The sequence below is a fragment of the Pelodiscus sinensis genome, chromosome 4 (assembly GCF_049634645.1).
Source record: "Pelodiscus sinensis isolate JC-2024 chromosome 4, ASM4963464v1, whole genome shotgun sequence".
NCBI classification, from domain to species: domain Eukaryota; kingdom Metazoa; phylum Chordata; order Testudines; family Trionychidae; genus Pelodiscus; species Pelodiscus sinensis.
Window position 1 is genome coordinate 134,147,223 of NC_134714.1, and position 14,544 is coordinate 134,161,766.

Genomic DNA, 14,544 nt, shown 5'->3' on the forward strand with positions numbered 1-14,544 from the left:
CCCCAGCGAGCCGCTCAAAGGCAGCGCCAGGGATGTCGCTGACCACAGAGCAGGTTCCGGGGTGACCGGGGCCCAGTCTAGACATAGCTGTGCGGGAAGCAAAAAGTTCAGGGGTGACGGGGGGCTCTGCCGTCCAGAAGCCGAAGATTCTAACCATCCAAGAGCTGGGCGCTGACGTTAGCCTCGTTCGCACTGGAGCCAGGGTGCATCTTGTCAAAGGCGGGGGGTTCTGATCTTGGAACAATGGTCACCGTAGAGCGGCCAGACGGGGTGCGGCCAAAGGTCCATCTAGCCCAGGGTCCTGTCTGCCAGGTGCCCCAGAGGGAGTGAACAAAACAGGGAACCATCAACTGATCCCTCCCGTCACCCACTCCCAGTTTCCCACAGAGGTTAGGGACTCCATCCCTGCCCATCTTGGCTAGTAGCCATTGATGGACCTAACCTCCCTGAATTTAGCTGTTTTTCGAGCCCTGTTAAAATCCCGGTCTTCCCAACATCCAATGGCAAGGAGTTCCACAGGTTGACACTGCGTGGCATGAGGAAATACTTCCTGTTTGTTTTAAATCTGCTGCCTAGTCTACTATGACTGTCCAAGGAGTATGGTGGGAATCTCTTTATCACTGGCCATTGTGAAATGAAGGTTGCTGTGGTTTTCTAAGAGATCCGCTTTAGGGGTTGATTGGGGGCAGGCTGCTGGTTTTGCTCAGAGGAGGTGATTACGGGTCCCTTCTGGCCTAGGAATCGCTGAAGCTGCGGTGGGTTTCCTGTCTTCATGGGCCTCTTGTGGGTTTCCCAGGTGAGCCAGTAACGAGCAACCGGGGCGCTTTGGAGCAGGGGGTCTCTGTGTTGTCTCTGAGACCCCGACCTTCACGGGCCACGCCCGTGGGTTCCCCCGCCGCATGGAGACCGAAGAGAAGGCCATGCGGAAAGCGATGAGTACAGAGGCTGCCTGCCGCAAACCTTTGGGCACACTTCCGACGGCCGGCGGAGGATGCTGGATTGCTGGTACACACGCACACCCGTCACAGGCCGACGAGAGCCCTCCCAGGATCCGGGAGGGGCGTGGGGGCTAATAAGTTAGAGCGGGGAGCGGGGGGGAATGGAAACCCATAACCCGTGTGACAGAAGAACACAGCTGCTGCTATGCCAATAGGTCTTTATTACAAGAAGGGCCAGGAACACAGGGCCCCGGCTGAGAGCGTGGCTACCAGCTACCGCCCGCCCCCCGCTCTGCTGCCCCCCACCCCAAGCTGGGATGATAAACCTGGACCCACGCACCGCAGCAGGAAGTGGGCGTGTGGGAAATAACTCCCCAACCCCTCCGGGCGTCAGTAACAGGGTATCCCATGGGGCTGCATAGATGTTCATGGGTTAAACTCGAGGAAACCCCCCCCCCCCCCGGAAGCATTACTTATCCCCAATTTAAAAATGGAGAAACTGAGGCACAGCGTGGCATGCCCCTCGCGGTGACATAATGACAGTGAAGAGGGAGGGCTGGGCAAAGAACCCAGCAACCCCCACCCCGGCTCTAACCACTAGACTCCCCTCTCCCCCAGAGCTGTGGCTAAACTTCCGGTCTAATGGGGACTCCCTCTGTGTTGCTGGAGGGGGGAAGAGGAGGGATCAGAGTCCTGTCTATTAAGTGCCAGCGGCAGCGGTGAGGTTGTGAATGGTCAACTCACTCCCTGTTTAGTCCCCGTCCACCTGCCGGCCTCAGCCGGCGCCCCGAAGGCAATAGCCCCATCTCCCTACGGCACGGCCTCTACTAACCTAACAGCCCCCTGGCACGGGGAACCCGGAGCGGCATCCACGCCCCCCCGCTCCTACCCACTAGGCCCCACATCCCTCTCGGAGCTGGGGAGAGAACCCAGGAGTCCTGGCTCCCAGCCCCACCCCCGCTCTACCCACTAGACCCCGCTCCCCTGCCAATTCCAGGGACAGACCCCAGGAGTCCTGGCTCCCAGCCCCCCCCCCCGGCTGTATAAGCCGTTTCGTTCAGACCCAAACCTGCCCGCTAATTCGTATCGATTTCAGAGGGTTCCCAATGTGTCTCCCCCTACGCCCCACTTTTCTCTTCTTCCCTCAGCCCCCCATTGCCTTCACCTCCTCTTCCTTCCGTCGTCACTTCTGCCGCGTCCCCCACATCTGCCCTGGTGGGGAAGGGGGGGCGAATTTCATACCCCCATGCCTAGCACCACTGTCGCCCCCTCCTCGGCCACTACCCTGAGCCTGGCAGAGAGCCCCGGTGCCACCTCTAGCGTAGGGGAGTCTGGAACCACCTTGAGCGCCGCAGAAAGCTCCGGCGCCCCCTCTAATGGTGCAGATGGCTCCGGCGGACCCTCTAATACTGCAGAGGGCTCCGGCGCCCCCTCTAACAGTGCAGAGGGCTCCGGTGCCCCCTCTAACAGTACAGAGGGCTCCGGCGCCCCCTCTAACGCCGCAGAGGGCTCCGGCGCCCCTTCTAACGCTGCAGAGGGCTCCGGCGCCCCTTCTAACGCTGCAGAGGGCTCCGGCGCCGACCCCGCCCGCTCCTGCCCCAGCACCTCCTCCTGAGCATGCACCTTCTGGTGGCGCGTGTACTGCAGCAGGTAGCGGAAGCTGAGGCCGCAGCGAGAGCAGCGGTAGGGCTTCTCGCCAGTGTGGATGCGCTGGTGCTGGACCAGCGCCGAGCTCTGGCTGAAGCTCTTGCCGCAGGTCCCGCAGGCGTAGGGCCGCTCGCCGGTGTGGGTGCGGCGGTGCTGGGCCAGGGCCGAGCTGTGGCCGAAGGCCCGGCCGCAGTCGGGGCAGGCGTAGGGGCGCTCGCCGGTGTGGGTGCGCCTGTGCTCCAGCAGCTTGGAGCTCTGGGAGAAGCCGCGCCCGCAGTCCCCGCACCAGAAGGGGCGCTCGCCGGTGTGGGTGCGGCGGTGCTGGGCCAGGTGGGAGCTCTGGCGGAAGCTCTTCCCGCAGTCGCCGCAGATGTAGAGGGGGCCGGGCGGGCGGGCGGCGTCCCCGGCCCCCCGGTGCACCTTGCGGTGCTGGGCCAGGTGGGAGTTCTGCCCGAAGCCGCGCCCGCAGTCCGGGCAGCGGAAGGGGCGCTCGCCGGTGTGCACCCGCCGGTGCTGGGCCAGGTGGGAGCTGACGCCGAAGGCCTTGCCGCAGTCCGGGCAGCGGAAGGGCTTGTCGCCGGCGTGGGCCCGCCGGTGCCGCAGCAGGGTGGAGCTGAGGCCGAAGGCCTTGCCGCAGTCGGGGCACTGGTAGGGGCGCTCGCCGGAGTGGGTGGTCTGGTGCTGGATGAGGGTGGAGCTGAGGCTGAAGGCCTTGCCGCACTGGGCGCAGCGGAAGGGGCGCTCGCCGGTGTGGGTGCGCTGGTGCTGGGTGCGGGTGGAGCTCTCCGAGAAGCGCTTGCCGCACAGCCCGCAGGGGAAGGGCTTCTCGCCGGTGTGGGTGCGCCGGTGGTTGAGCAGGTTGGAGTTGCGGTTGAAGCTCTTGCCGCAGTCGGGGCACTTGTAGGGCCGCTCGCCGGTGTGGATGATCTGGTGCTGCAGCAGCGTGGAGCTGAGGCTGAAGGCCTTGCCGCAGTCCGGGCACTTGTAGGGCCGCTCGCCGGTGTGCACCCGCCGGTGCTGCAGCAGGTTGGAGCTGCGGCTGAAGGCCTTGCCGCAGTCCGGGCACTTGTAGGGCCGCTCGCCGGTGTGGGTGCGCTGGTGCTGCAGGAAGGTGGAGCCCCGGCTGAAGGCCCGCCCGCACTCCCCGCACTTGTAGGGCCGCTCCCCCGTGTGGATGCGGCGGTGCTGCGCGAGGGTGGAGTTGGAGCCGAAGGATTTGCCGCACTCCGGGCACTGGAAGGGGCGCGCCGACGGGGCAGGGTGGGAAGGTGGGTGGCCCAGGGGAGGCCACGCTGCAGAGGCTGGGTGCGAACTGCCAGCGAGATCAAAGGCAGGGGGGTTCCCCATGCCGCCGTGCAACCCGAGCTCCCGGTCCTCGTGCGAAACCCCACGGAAACTGAGCTCGACATCCTCATCCGAGTCGGCGTGCAACCTGAGCTCCCTGTCTTCATGCGCGCCACCCTGGAAGCTTAGCTCGTCATCCTCGTGCGAGTTGGCGTGCGACCCGGCGTTGCCATCCTCGTGCAAACCACGAGGGAAGCTTAGCTCGTCGCTCTTGTGCGAGTCAGTGTGCAAACCGAGCTCGCTGTCTTCTTCTGAGCCACGATGGAAGCTGAGCTCACCATCGTCATCTGAGCCAGCGTGTAACCCGAGCTCACTGTCCTCGTGCGAGCTGGCATGCAGCCCGAACTCGCCTTCTTCATCTGAGCCAGCAGGGAAGCCGAACTCACCGTCTTCGTCTGAGCCGGCATGCAGCCTGAACTCACCATCCTCGTGCAAGCCGTCATGCAGTCCCAGTGCACCATCCTCGTGCAAACCATGGTGGAAGTCGAGCTCGCCATCTTCATCTGAGCCAGCGTGCAACCCAAGCTCGCTGTCCTCGTGCGAGGCGGTGTGGAGACCCAGCTTGCCGTCATGGTGCAAGCCACGAGGGTAGCTGGTCCCGTAGGCTGCGGGGCTGCCGTCCGGTGGGGAAAGGATGTCTCCAACTGCTCCAGTGCCAGCTGGGCTGTCTGGCCCCCACTCCTCGTTATCCGACCAGCACTGGATGTCACACGAGATCTCCCGCTCCGAGCCAGCTGGGCTCCGGGGCTCTTCCTCCGCCCACGGAGAGGGGCTGCGCTCTTCTGCCCCGCTCATGGCTGGCACTGTGCCGAGAAGAGAGAAATTCAGGGAGTGCTGGGCCCCGAGCCCCTATCCCTGGCTCTGGGAGGGAGCGGGGTCCAGTGGGAAGAGCCGGGGGGGGGGGGGCTGGGAGCCGGGTCTCCGGGTTCTAGTCCCCGGGATTGAAAGGCTGCAGGATGTAATTACTGGGAAGGGGGGGGTGTGAACACACACTCGGGGCCCAATTTGGGGGGGGCGGAGCACTGCAACTCTCCCCAGGACAAGGTGCTGGGTGGGGTCCCGGACTGTGGAGGGGACACTCAGCATGGGGGGGGGGGAAGAGGAAGAAATCTGCAAATCTGCAACCAGGCTGACAAAGGGGGGGGCAGCAAGCGAGCCAGGTGCTCCCCCAACAGCCCCTAGCCCGGGCGCTAAGCCTGCTGCCCCGCGCTGGCATCCAGGGACTGGGCCCAGCCCAGCTCAGCGGCCTTGAACCCAGGGTCACCCCCGAGAGGGCTGGGGGATCCCGCCCCGTGCGCCCCGGTCCAGGCTGGGGGGACCCCGCCCCGTGCGCCCCGGTCCTGGCTGGGGGGACCCCGCCCCGTGCGCCCCGGTCCTGGCTGGGGGGACCCCTCCCCGTGCGCCCCGGTCCAGGCTGGGGGGACCCCGGCCCGTGCGCCCCGGTCCTGGCTGGGGGGGCCCCGGTCCAGGCTGGGGGGACCCCGCCCCGTGCGCCCCGGTCCTGGCTGGGGGGGCCCCGGTCCTGGCTGGGGGGACCCCGCCCCGTGCGCCCCGGTCCAGGCTGGGGGGACCCCGCCCCGTGCGCCCCGGTCCTGGCTGGGGGGACCCCTCCCCGTGCGCCCCGGTCCAGGCTGGGGGGGCCCCTCCCCGTGCGCCCCGGTCCAGGCTGTGGGGACCCCGCCCCGTGCGCCCCGGTCCTGGCTGGGGGGACCCCTCCCCGTGCGCCCCGGTCCTGGCTGGGGGACCCCTCCCCGTGCGCCCCGGTCCAGGCTGGGGGGGCCCCTCCCCGTGCGCCCCGGTCCAGGCTGTGGGGACCCCGCCCCGTGCGCCCCGGTCCTGGCTGGGGGGACCCCTCCCCGTGCGCCCCGGTCCTGGCTGGGGGACCCCTCCCCGTGCGCCCCGGTCCAGGCTGGGGGGGGCCCCTCCCCGTGCGCCCCGGTCCAGGCTGGGGGGGCCCCTCCCCGTGCGCCCCGGTCCAGGCTGGGGGGACCCCGCCCCGTGCGCCCCGGTCCAGGCTGGGGGGGATCGCGCCCCGTGCGCCCGGAGCCGGCTGGGGGGGATCGCGCCCCCCGGGCCAGCCGGGATGCGGGGAGGCTGCTGGGCTCGGCTCGCTCCCTGGCTCCGGGCGGCCGCGACTCACCAGCGCCGCGGAGCGGGCGGCTGGATCCCCGCGGGGGGCCCCGATCCGGCCCCAGGGCCCACCCGGCGCCGAGCCCAGGGCCGGGGGTGGGCGGGTGCGGGCAGCAGGAAGGTCCCGGCGCTAAAGCGGCTCCCGGTTACGCACTTCCTAGGCGGGGGTTTTGAACTGGCGCTCGGGAGCGCTGGAGCCGGAGCCCCGAACCCACGGGGGTGGGGGGCGGTGCCCTGGGCCCCCAGCGCCCCCTCTGCACCCGCCCCATGGCCCTCTGGGCACCCCCTAGCCCCTAGGGACACCCCAGGCACACGCATAGGGTCCCCCCACAACCCCCCCAGTCTGTATAACCCCACCAGGCATCCCGCAGCTTCCCAACCCTGCACCCCCTTGCTCGCACACAGCCCCCTCTGCACCCCAGCCCCCTCTGCACCCCCCGTAGGGCAGGTGGGGTGATGGCACTGGACCCCAACCGGAGCCACCCGTTTTTGTTGGCCATGTTCCTGGAGGTGTCCCTGCGTGGCCGTCTTCCAAGAACGATTAATCTTTAATTCCTGGAGAGTCCAGCACAGACCTGCAGGGACACGAATCCAGCCTCCAAGTATTTTAGCAGCCTACACCCCGCGCTGACTTGATAGGAAATCAAATCCTTCAACTCCCCCCCCCCCCCCCCCACCAGAACTAGACAAAACTCACCCATGTTGATTTTATTCCCCATCAAAACAACTGGATATATTTTTTAAATATAACAGGCCTCTGGCCTGGTGGAATGAAACAAAAATCCCTATTTGGAACATAAACCAATGCATTTTATTTCCGCTTGATCCCAATGAAAGCGCTTTACACCACAGGCAATATTTAAGACAGCATCTGATCAAAACTAGGTGCAAGTTCATATTTATATAACAATGACATATCTTCACTTTTTCAATTGTGCTGCTTTTTTTAAAACACAAAGGCTACGTCTAGACTGGCAAGAATTTCCACAAATGCTTTTAACGGAAAAGTTTCCCGTTAAAAGCATTTTCGGAAAAGAGCATCTAGATTGGCACGGACGCTTTTCCGCAAAAGCACTTTTTGCAGAAAAGCATCTGTGCCAATCTAGATGTGCTTTTCCGCAAAAAAAGCCCCGATCGCCATTTTCGCGATCGGGGCTTTTTTGCGCAAAACAAATCTGAGCTGTCTACACTGGCCCTTTTGCGCAAAAGGGACTTTTGCCTGAACGGGAGCAGCATCGTATTTCCGCAAAAAGCACTGATTTCTTACACTAGGAAGTCAGTGCTTTTGCGGAAATTCAAGCGGCCAGTGTAGACAGCTGGCAAGTTTTTCCGGAAAAGCGGCTGATTTTCCGGAAAAACTGGCCAATCTAGACACAGCCAAAGTGAAAATGTTTCACTTTCTCTAGTGGAAACGGAATAGAAATTATTTTTGTAATAGTCAGATACATTAACTTTCTGCTTAAACTGAATCAAATCCTTCTATTTACACCCAATTCGATATTTGACTTTTCCTCATAATAACAAAGTGAAAATGCAAATTGTACATTTTACACACACACACACACACACACACACACACACACACACACACACACACACACACACACACACACAATTATTTTCTGATAAAAAATAGAAGAAAATCAGCTTTTGTACTAACTGCAATGTCAGGGTTTTCCTAATCAAAACAATTTCCATTAGGGCTCAATAAACACAAAATGCCGTTCAGGTTTGGGCTTTATTTTGATTGTGTTGGTCAAAATTCACCTTTTTGGTTTCTAAACAATTTTGTTAAAAGTCCTGCAAAATGACATTTTGGGGAAAAATCACTTTGCTCCAATTTCAATCTTTAAAAAAGTCATGTTCTATGAACAATGATGTATAGTTATAGTAAATGTACAACACTTAGTACACACTATAGTAAACACTATGACATATTGTGTATGAAATATAGTTTGCATATGCACACATTTATCATTTAAATATTCTATACAGCACATAGTTTAAATTTAATTTTGGTTTACATTTATAGCCATGAATATTCAGCTTGGGAGAACTAGATTTCTATTTTCTACTCAGGACAGATGCTGATGTTTATTTTTAAACTTTTAAAAGTTTAATCAGTGTAAAGTGTCAGAGCTGCAGGAAATTCTGAGTGTGCCCAACAACTATTTCATGACAAAGGCTGAATTCTCATGCCACATTTTGTGTTTTGATTCTCTGTCCATGATTACCAGTGGAATAGTTTTTCATCACTTTGGGAACGTGGATGGCAAAATTGACATTTACAACATTAGCAGATGCCAATCGAATTCTTCCAAGCCTAGTTGAGAATTAGGTCACATAAAATTAAAAAAATCAAAATGAAACAAGCAAACAAAACATTGAAATGCCCTGATCTGATCCCCCCCGTATCCTGCTCCCGGAAATGTCATCCCAGTGTTTCCATGGCATGCTTCCCCACACAAACATATTCCCTCTTTGGAAAATGCCCCACCAGCTGTAGCCAGGAGCAGCTTTACTTGTGAACACTCACCCAGCCGTGTTTGTCACACTGTCGTTTCACGGTGTAGCCGCAAGAACAGCTGATCTGCAGTTGGCGTTCAGGGTCCCACTGCAATACCTTGGCTGTGTCTGGACTGGCAAGTTTTTCTGCAAAATCAGCTGCTTTTCCGGAAAAACTTGCCAGCTGTCTACACTGGCTGCTTGAATTTCCACAAGAACACTGACTTCCTAGTGTCTGAAATCAGGGCTTCTTGCGGAAATACTGTGCTGCTCCCGTTCGGGCAAAAGTCCTTTTGCGCAAAGCTTTTGCGCAAAAGGGCCAGTGTAGACAGCTCAGATTTGTTTTCCACAAAAAAGCCCCAATCGTGAAAATGGCGTTCGAGGTTTTTTTTGCGCAAAAGCGCGTCTAGATTGGCCACGGACGCTTTTCCGCAAAAAGTGCTTTTGTGGAAAAGCGTCTGTGCCAATCTAGACGCTCTGTTCCGCAAATGCTTTTAACGGGAAACTTTTCCGTTAAAAGCATTTGCGGAAAATCATGCCAGTCTAGACGTAGCCTTCTGTTCTTGTCCTCAGGGTGAGTTCCCCAAGATGCCCCTTATTTCCAGTCTGAACTGGTCTGCCATTGGTTCCTGTTAGACCATGGGTTCCCAAACTGGGGGGTGTGCCCCCTGGGGGGCGTGAAAAAATTCCAGGGGGGGCACGAGGCAACCCAGACGCACCCCCCCCCCCGTCAATCCCACTTTGAATTTTGCTGCTATGTTTTTGGGAGTGGGGGTGTGAGGGTTCCTCAAAAATCAAAAAGAGGGCACGATGCCGAAAAGTTTGGGAACTGCTGTGTTAGGCCTGTGTCGGCCAGGCTGGACAGCCACTGATCACTGTTCTGCTCCTGCCTGAGGTGTTTACAGAGCACGACCAAGTCACCCTTTAGCCCTCTGTGCTCCTGGAACTAGCCAGAGCTCCGGGAATCTCTCTCAGGCAGGCTGCCCGACCCATTGACCCTTCTCACGGCTCTTCTCTGCCCCCTCTCCGATCCATCACTGTCCTTGAGTGGGGGCCCCGGAACTGGACACAGGACCCCAGCAGCAGGGCCCCAGTGGGAATCACCTCTCAGCTCCTACTCACCATTCCCGTGTGTGCCCCCAGGACCACACTAGCTCTTCCGGCCACGGCGTCGCGCTGGGAGCCAGCATTCCCTGGAAGCGGGACGCAGGAAAAATTCGAATACTGCCTAGCTGGTTAGCAGGATACCCACCGCTAGGTTGGTGTTTCTCCTGGTGGTGCACATCTTCACACACTGCGGTGCACATAACAAAATTTATTCTACACAGATGGAAAAAATCCGCGCATGGGTAGAAAAGAGTAGAGGAAACATTGGGGGTTCGTGCTGGGTTGCATGTCCATGAGGATCTTGTTGGAGTCCCTGCTTGGCAGGGTGCAGTCTGGCCTTGTGCTCCGTTCCTTCTTGCTTCGGAGAACCAAACAGCTGGCTCTGACGAGTCTGAGGATGATGGCCATTCATCAATAATCCATTGTCTGGCTCAGGGGGCTGGGGAATGGATCACAGGGCCTGACCCCTTTAGGGGCTCCAGCTGCCAGCTGGCCCTTGGGCAGAGGCTTGGCTGGCTCAGGGGGCTGGGGAAATGGGACAAGGGGCCTTTCCCTGCTAGGGGGCACCAGCTCCGTCTGGCCCCGGAGCAGGGTAAGGCTGACTCAGGGCAGGGGGCAGATTTTCAGGGGGGTAGCATTCCCCCCCGAATCATACAGCCCGGGGCAGAAATAGGGATACACTCTCTCTGCAAAGCACGCGCTGAAGGTATAGAGGTGGGACATGCTGTGGGCGTCGTAGAAGGAAACCTGGCCCCCTTCGTAGTCCAGGTAGACCCCGATCCTGTGGGGCAGGTTCTGGGGGCGGAGCACCACTGGGGGCATGTCCTTGGCCATGAGCTCAGTCCCGCCCCGGAGCCGAATGACCCAGAAGCCCTTGCTGGGGGAGGCCTGGATCTTCCCCTTGCGGTTGATGGAGGCATGGACCACGCCCAGCGTCCACGCCTGCTTCTCCCCAACCTCCACCTCCCAGTAGCACCTCCCGGAGGCGAACGCCGCCGCGCCCAGCACAGCCACGCAGAAATCGAAGCGGGCGGGAGTGTCGGGGAGGGGCCGGCGGTGGTGTCCGTCCCGGACCCGGGTCCGATCCTCTGAGAGAACCAGGCAGGGATGAGCCGTGGTGGGATCCAGCGTCACCTGCGGCAGATCTGGAGAGGGACAAGAAGGGGGTGGGGGAGGGAGGGTTAAATCGAGGCCCCCTGCAGCACTGAGCTGCTGAGGGCCAGCCCTGCCAGCCAGGGGAGAGCGCCCCCTGCTGAGCCCTGCCCCACAGCGCCCCCTGGCACCACCCTGGGGCACTGGGCCAACCCAGAGCGCTCCCCGCAGGTCCCCTGCAGCACAATGCCCCCTAGTGCCACTCTGGTGCACTGGGACAGCCCTGCCTGCCTGGGGAGAGCGCCCCCTGCTGGGCCCTGCCCCACAGCGCCCCCTGGCACCACCCTGGGGCACAGGGTTAGCCCTGTCTGCCAGAAGACAGCGCCCCCTGCTGGTCCCCTGCAGCACAGTGCCCCCTAGCACCACCCTGGTGCATTGGGCCAGCCCGGGGAGAGAGCCCCCTGCTGGGCCCTGCCCCCTCCCTGCCCCACAGAGCCCCCTGGCACCAGCCCTGCCTGCCAGGGGAGAGCACCCCTTGCTGGGCCCTTTTCTCTTACCGATGCTGAGGATGGATTTCATGTCCTTCCAGGCAGTATACTGGATTGGCCCTTTAAACTGCCCCAGGATCTGCCACATGGACCCTGTATTTGGCCCACGAGGCGTAGCCAGATGCTGCTTCGCCCTGTATAAGGGGGGAGAACCGCCCCGGCCACAGCGTATTAGGGACTGAGCAATGGGGAAGGGGGTGTGGGGAGGGACCAAGGAACGCGGCGGACTTACCAGGTCAGGAAGGATTTGATGTCCTGTGAGGGACGGACACAGAGAGAGAGAAGCAATAAGTATAGCTCTGTCTCTTTAAGGCCCTGTGTGGGACTTGGGGCGCCAGCTCCGGGGACTCCCTGCGTGGGGTGGGGAGCAGACACGGGGCTCTTCCACACTAGGGGGCGCTGGACTCACCGTCAGGAACTCCGCAACGTCCCCTTGGGGCAGGGGGCCCTGGGTCTCCATGAGCATCTCCCGCGCCGCGTGGCATTTCCCCTCCAGCTCCTGCAGGTTCCTCTCCAGCGCCCGCAGCTGCCTGCTGCCCGCCTGCCGCAGCCCCACCTGCCACTGCTCCTCCCGGGCAGCCAGCCAGCCCCGCAGCTTCCCGAACTCCGCCGAGATGTGATCCCCCAGGCCGAGCACCGTCGCCTGGAGAACAGGGACCCGCCCAGTGCCCAGAGGATGCAGCGGGACCAGCACCCCAGGAGCTAGCGCTCCCAGGTACCTGCCTGCATCCTGCTCACCCTCTCTGGGGACCCAGCAGCCCACGTGCTTGCTAATACAACCCCCAGGCACCTCGAGGTTACACTGGAGTAATATTCCTCCAGCTACTCGAGTATCCAGCAGCTTCTACCTAACTACTCTCTGTGGCTACTACTGTCTGGCCCCCGGCTCTCGAGATCCTTCTGTAAGTCATCTCCACTGCGGACCAGGTAACTCCATGCGCAGCGCCAGGCAAACACGCAGAAAGCTGGGAATCGTTAAGAAAGGGAGCGAGGATAATCCAGGGTACAGCCCCATCTTGAATACTGTGTGCAGATGTGGTTGCCTCACCTCAAAAAACTACCTTTGGCATGGGAAAAGATTCAGAGAAGGGCAACAAAAATGCGGAGGGGTTTGGAACGGGTCCCATATGAAGAGAGATTAAAAAGACTGGGGGGGATATGACAGAGGTCAATAAAATCAGGACAGGTGTGGAGAAAGTGAGCAAGGAAAAGTTCTTTACTGGCTCCCATAACATCAGAACTAGGGGTCATCCAATGAAATGAACAGGTAGCGGGTTTAAAACAAACCAAAGGAAGTTTTTCTTCACGCAGGGCGCAGACAACCTGTGGAACTCCTCGCCAGAGGATTTGGTGAAGACCAGGACTTTAGCAGGGTTCAAAAAAGAGCTAGATAGATTCCTGGAGGTTAGGTCCATCAGTGGCTACTAGCCAGGTTGGGTAGGGATGGGGTCCCTGGCCTCTGTTTGTCAGGAGCTGGGGAGGGAACACTTGATGCTTCCCTGTTGTGTTCCCTCCCTCCGGGGCCCGGCCGTCAGCCCACTGGGTGAGACAGGCCTTTGGTCTGACCCCGTCTGGCCATTCTGCTGTTCTTATCTCCCAGCGATGGGAAAACTCAAGTCTCTGGCATAGTCACAGATACCCCCAGCCCTGCCCTTCACAGCTACTCGGCCCTGCTGGCCCCCAGAGCCCATGTGGGGGGGTGGGGGGTCCAGGCTCCTGCCCTTCCCGCCACCCAGCCCCAGGTACCTGGTGGTTCCAAATCCTTTCTTCCACCTCCCTCTTCAGCCGCAGGAGCTGAGCGAGGCTGGACTCCAGCTGGGCTTCAGCTGAGGCCGGCTCTTCCTACAGGGCAGGAAACAGGCTGGAGGTGAGGGTGGGGGATCACAGGCCAGAGCCCCCACACTCCCCCCAGAGTGGGGGACAGAGCCCAGGTTCCCCGTCTCACCTGGTGCTGTACGGTGGCCTGGTGGGTGGGGTTCTCGTGCGTGGCTGGTCCCCCGCGGATCTCCCTGCTGCATTCTCCCTCCATCTTCCGGGGTTCGTTGTAGCCCTGGCCCCTGCCCTCTGGGCGCACCCTTTCCCCTGCCCCACCAGGGCTCACCCCCCTGGCCTGGTCAATCAGCTTGCCCAGCAGCCTGCAGGGGGCATATCTCCGGTCGGGGCAGAGCTCCCGGCATTCAGGGCAGGCTGGAGGGACCCCCATGGTGCCCCACGCTGTCTCGATGCAGCCCTGGCAGTAGGTGTGGCCGCAGGGGAGCGTGACGGGAGCCCGCAGCCAGTCCAGGCACACAGGGCAGGAGAACTCCTCCGAGAGACAGCCCAGTTGGGGGGGATTGGAAGCCATGAGGGGCAGATCCTGGCTCCCCCTGTTGTAACTACCAGGCCCCACTGCCCTCCCTGAGCCCGGGAGAGAGCCCAGGAGCTGCTGTGTGCTGCGTCCACAGGGAAACCCGGGGAAAGGTGCGGCCAGCTGGGTGACAGGTTAGGTTTGCTCTGCGCTCGGTGAGTTTATCACCCACAGGGGGTGTGCCTGGGAGCAGGGCCCAACACACCCAGCCAGGGAGCGATGCTCAGAGATAGACAGGCACAGGCACACGCACAATCGCTCTCCCCCACACATGCTGACAGCCAGAATTACACCCACACCGAGGCCACAGACACACACACACACACACACACACACACAGAATCTCTTTCTCTCTCGCACAACCACCCCCGAATGGCCAGAAATTTGATACACGCACTGAGCTGGACTCATTTCTCAGCCTCGCAGGAGGCAGCCCGGCTCTTAGCCCTGCCGAGCAGGGCAGGTCTGAGGGGAACACACTGTGCTTACCCACCCCAAAATCTAGGGGCGACATTTCACCCTGAGGCTGGGGGCCCAAAGACCCCACTAACTCCCCTCTCCTAGGGCGGGGGGGCAGAGCGGCCAGACAGGGACAGACCAAAGGTTCAGCTAGCCCAGTGTTGCCCGTTCCAAGCCCCTGGCACAGAGGCCAGGGACACCCACCCTGCCCAGCCTGGCTAGTAGCCATTGCTGGACTCAGCCTCCATGGACTCACCAGGAGCCCTTGTGTGCCCTGTCACGTCCCCTGCCCTCCCCAGGCTCCAGTGGGATTGTCACTCCCAGCCCCACCCGCCCCACAGCTGGAGGCAGAACACAGGAGTCCTGGCCCCCAGCCCCCCCCGCTCTAACCACTATCCCCCACTGCCCTCCCTCAGCTAGAACCCAG

At 60.9% G+C, this 14,544-nt stretch overlaps 2 protein-coding genes across 2 annotated transcripts; both read right to left on the bottom strand.

Moving 5' to 3' along the window:
• Positions 1–446: 446 nt before the first annotated feature.
• On the bottom strand, positions 447–6,222 carry LOC106732765 (uncharacterized). The gene is made up of 2 exons (XM_075928720.1): positions 6,070–6,222; positions 447–4,732 (listed from the first exon to the last, which is right to left on the bottom strand). Exon 2 carries the CDS (start codon positions 4,722–4,724, stop codon positions 2,175–2,177), a length of 2,550 nt encoding a protein of 849 aa, XP_075784835.1. The 5' UTR covers positions 4,725–4,732; positions 6,070–6,222; the 3' UTR covers positions 447–2,174.
• Positions 6,223–7,765: 1,543 nt separating this feature from the next.
• LOC102463037 (E3 ubiquitin-protein ligase TRIM69-like) lies at positions 7,766–14,458 on the bottom strand. Its single transcript, XM_014579172.3, has 6 exons — positions 13,257–14,458; positions 13,058–13,153; positions 11,721–11,954; positions 11,544–11,566; positions 11,321–11,445; positions 7,766–10,816 (listed from the first exon to the last, which is right to left on the bottom strand). The coding sequence occupies exons 1-6, from the start codon at positions 13,653–13,655 to the stop codon at positions 10,275–10,277; spliced, it is 1,419 nt and encodes a 472-aa protein (XP_014434658.2). The 5' UTR covers positions 13,656–14,458; the 3' UTR covers positions 7,766–10,274.
• Between the last annotated feature and the right edge of the window lie 86 nt (positions 14,459–14,544).

What these genes read in the sequence shown, in the direction of transcription:
- LOC106732765 (XM_075928720.1), bottom strand. Translation starts at nt 4,724, where the DNA reads ATGAGCGGGGCAGAAGAGCGCAGCCCCTCTCCGTGGGCGGAGGAAGAG.
- LOC102463037 (XM_014579172.3), bottom strand. Translation starts at nt 13,655, where the DNA reads ATGGCTTCCAATCCCCCCCAACTGGGCTGTCTCTCGGAGGAGTTCTCC. An exon ending in AGGCCACCGTACAGCACCAG is followed by an intron (nt 13,154 to 13,256) that starts GTGAGACGGGGA and finishes CCTGCCCTGTAG; the next exon opens with GAAGAGCCGGCCTCAGCTGA. An exon ending in GAAATCCATCCTCAGCATCG is followed by an intron (nt 10,817 to 11,320) that starts GTAAGAGAAAAG and finishes GTCCCTCTCCAG; the next exon opens with ATCTGCCGCAGGTGACGCTG.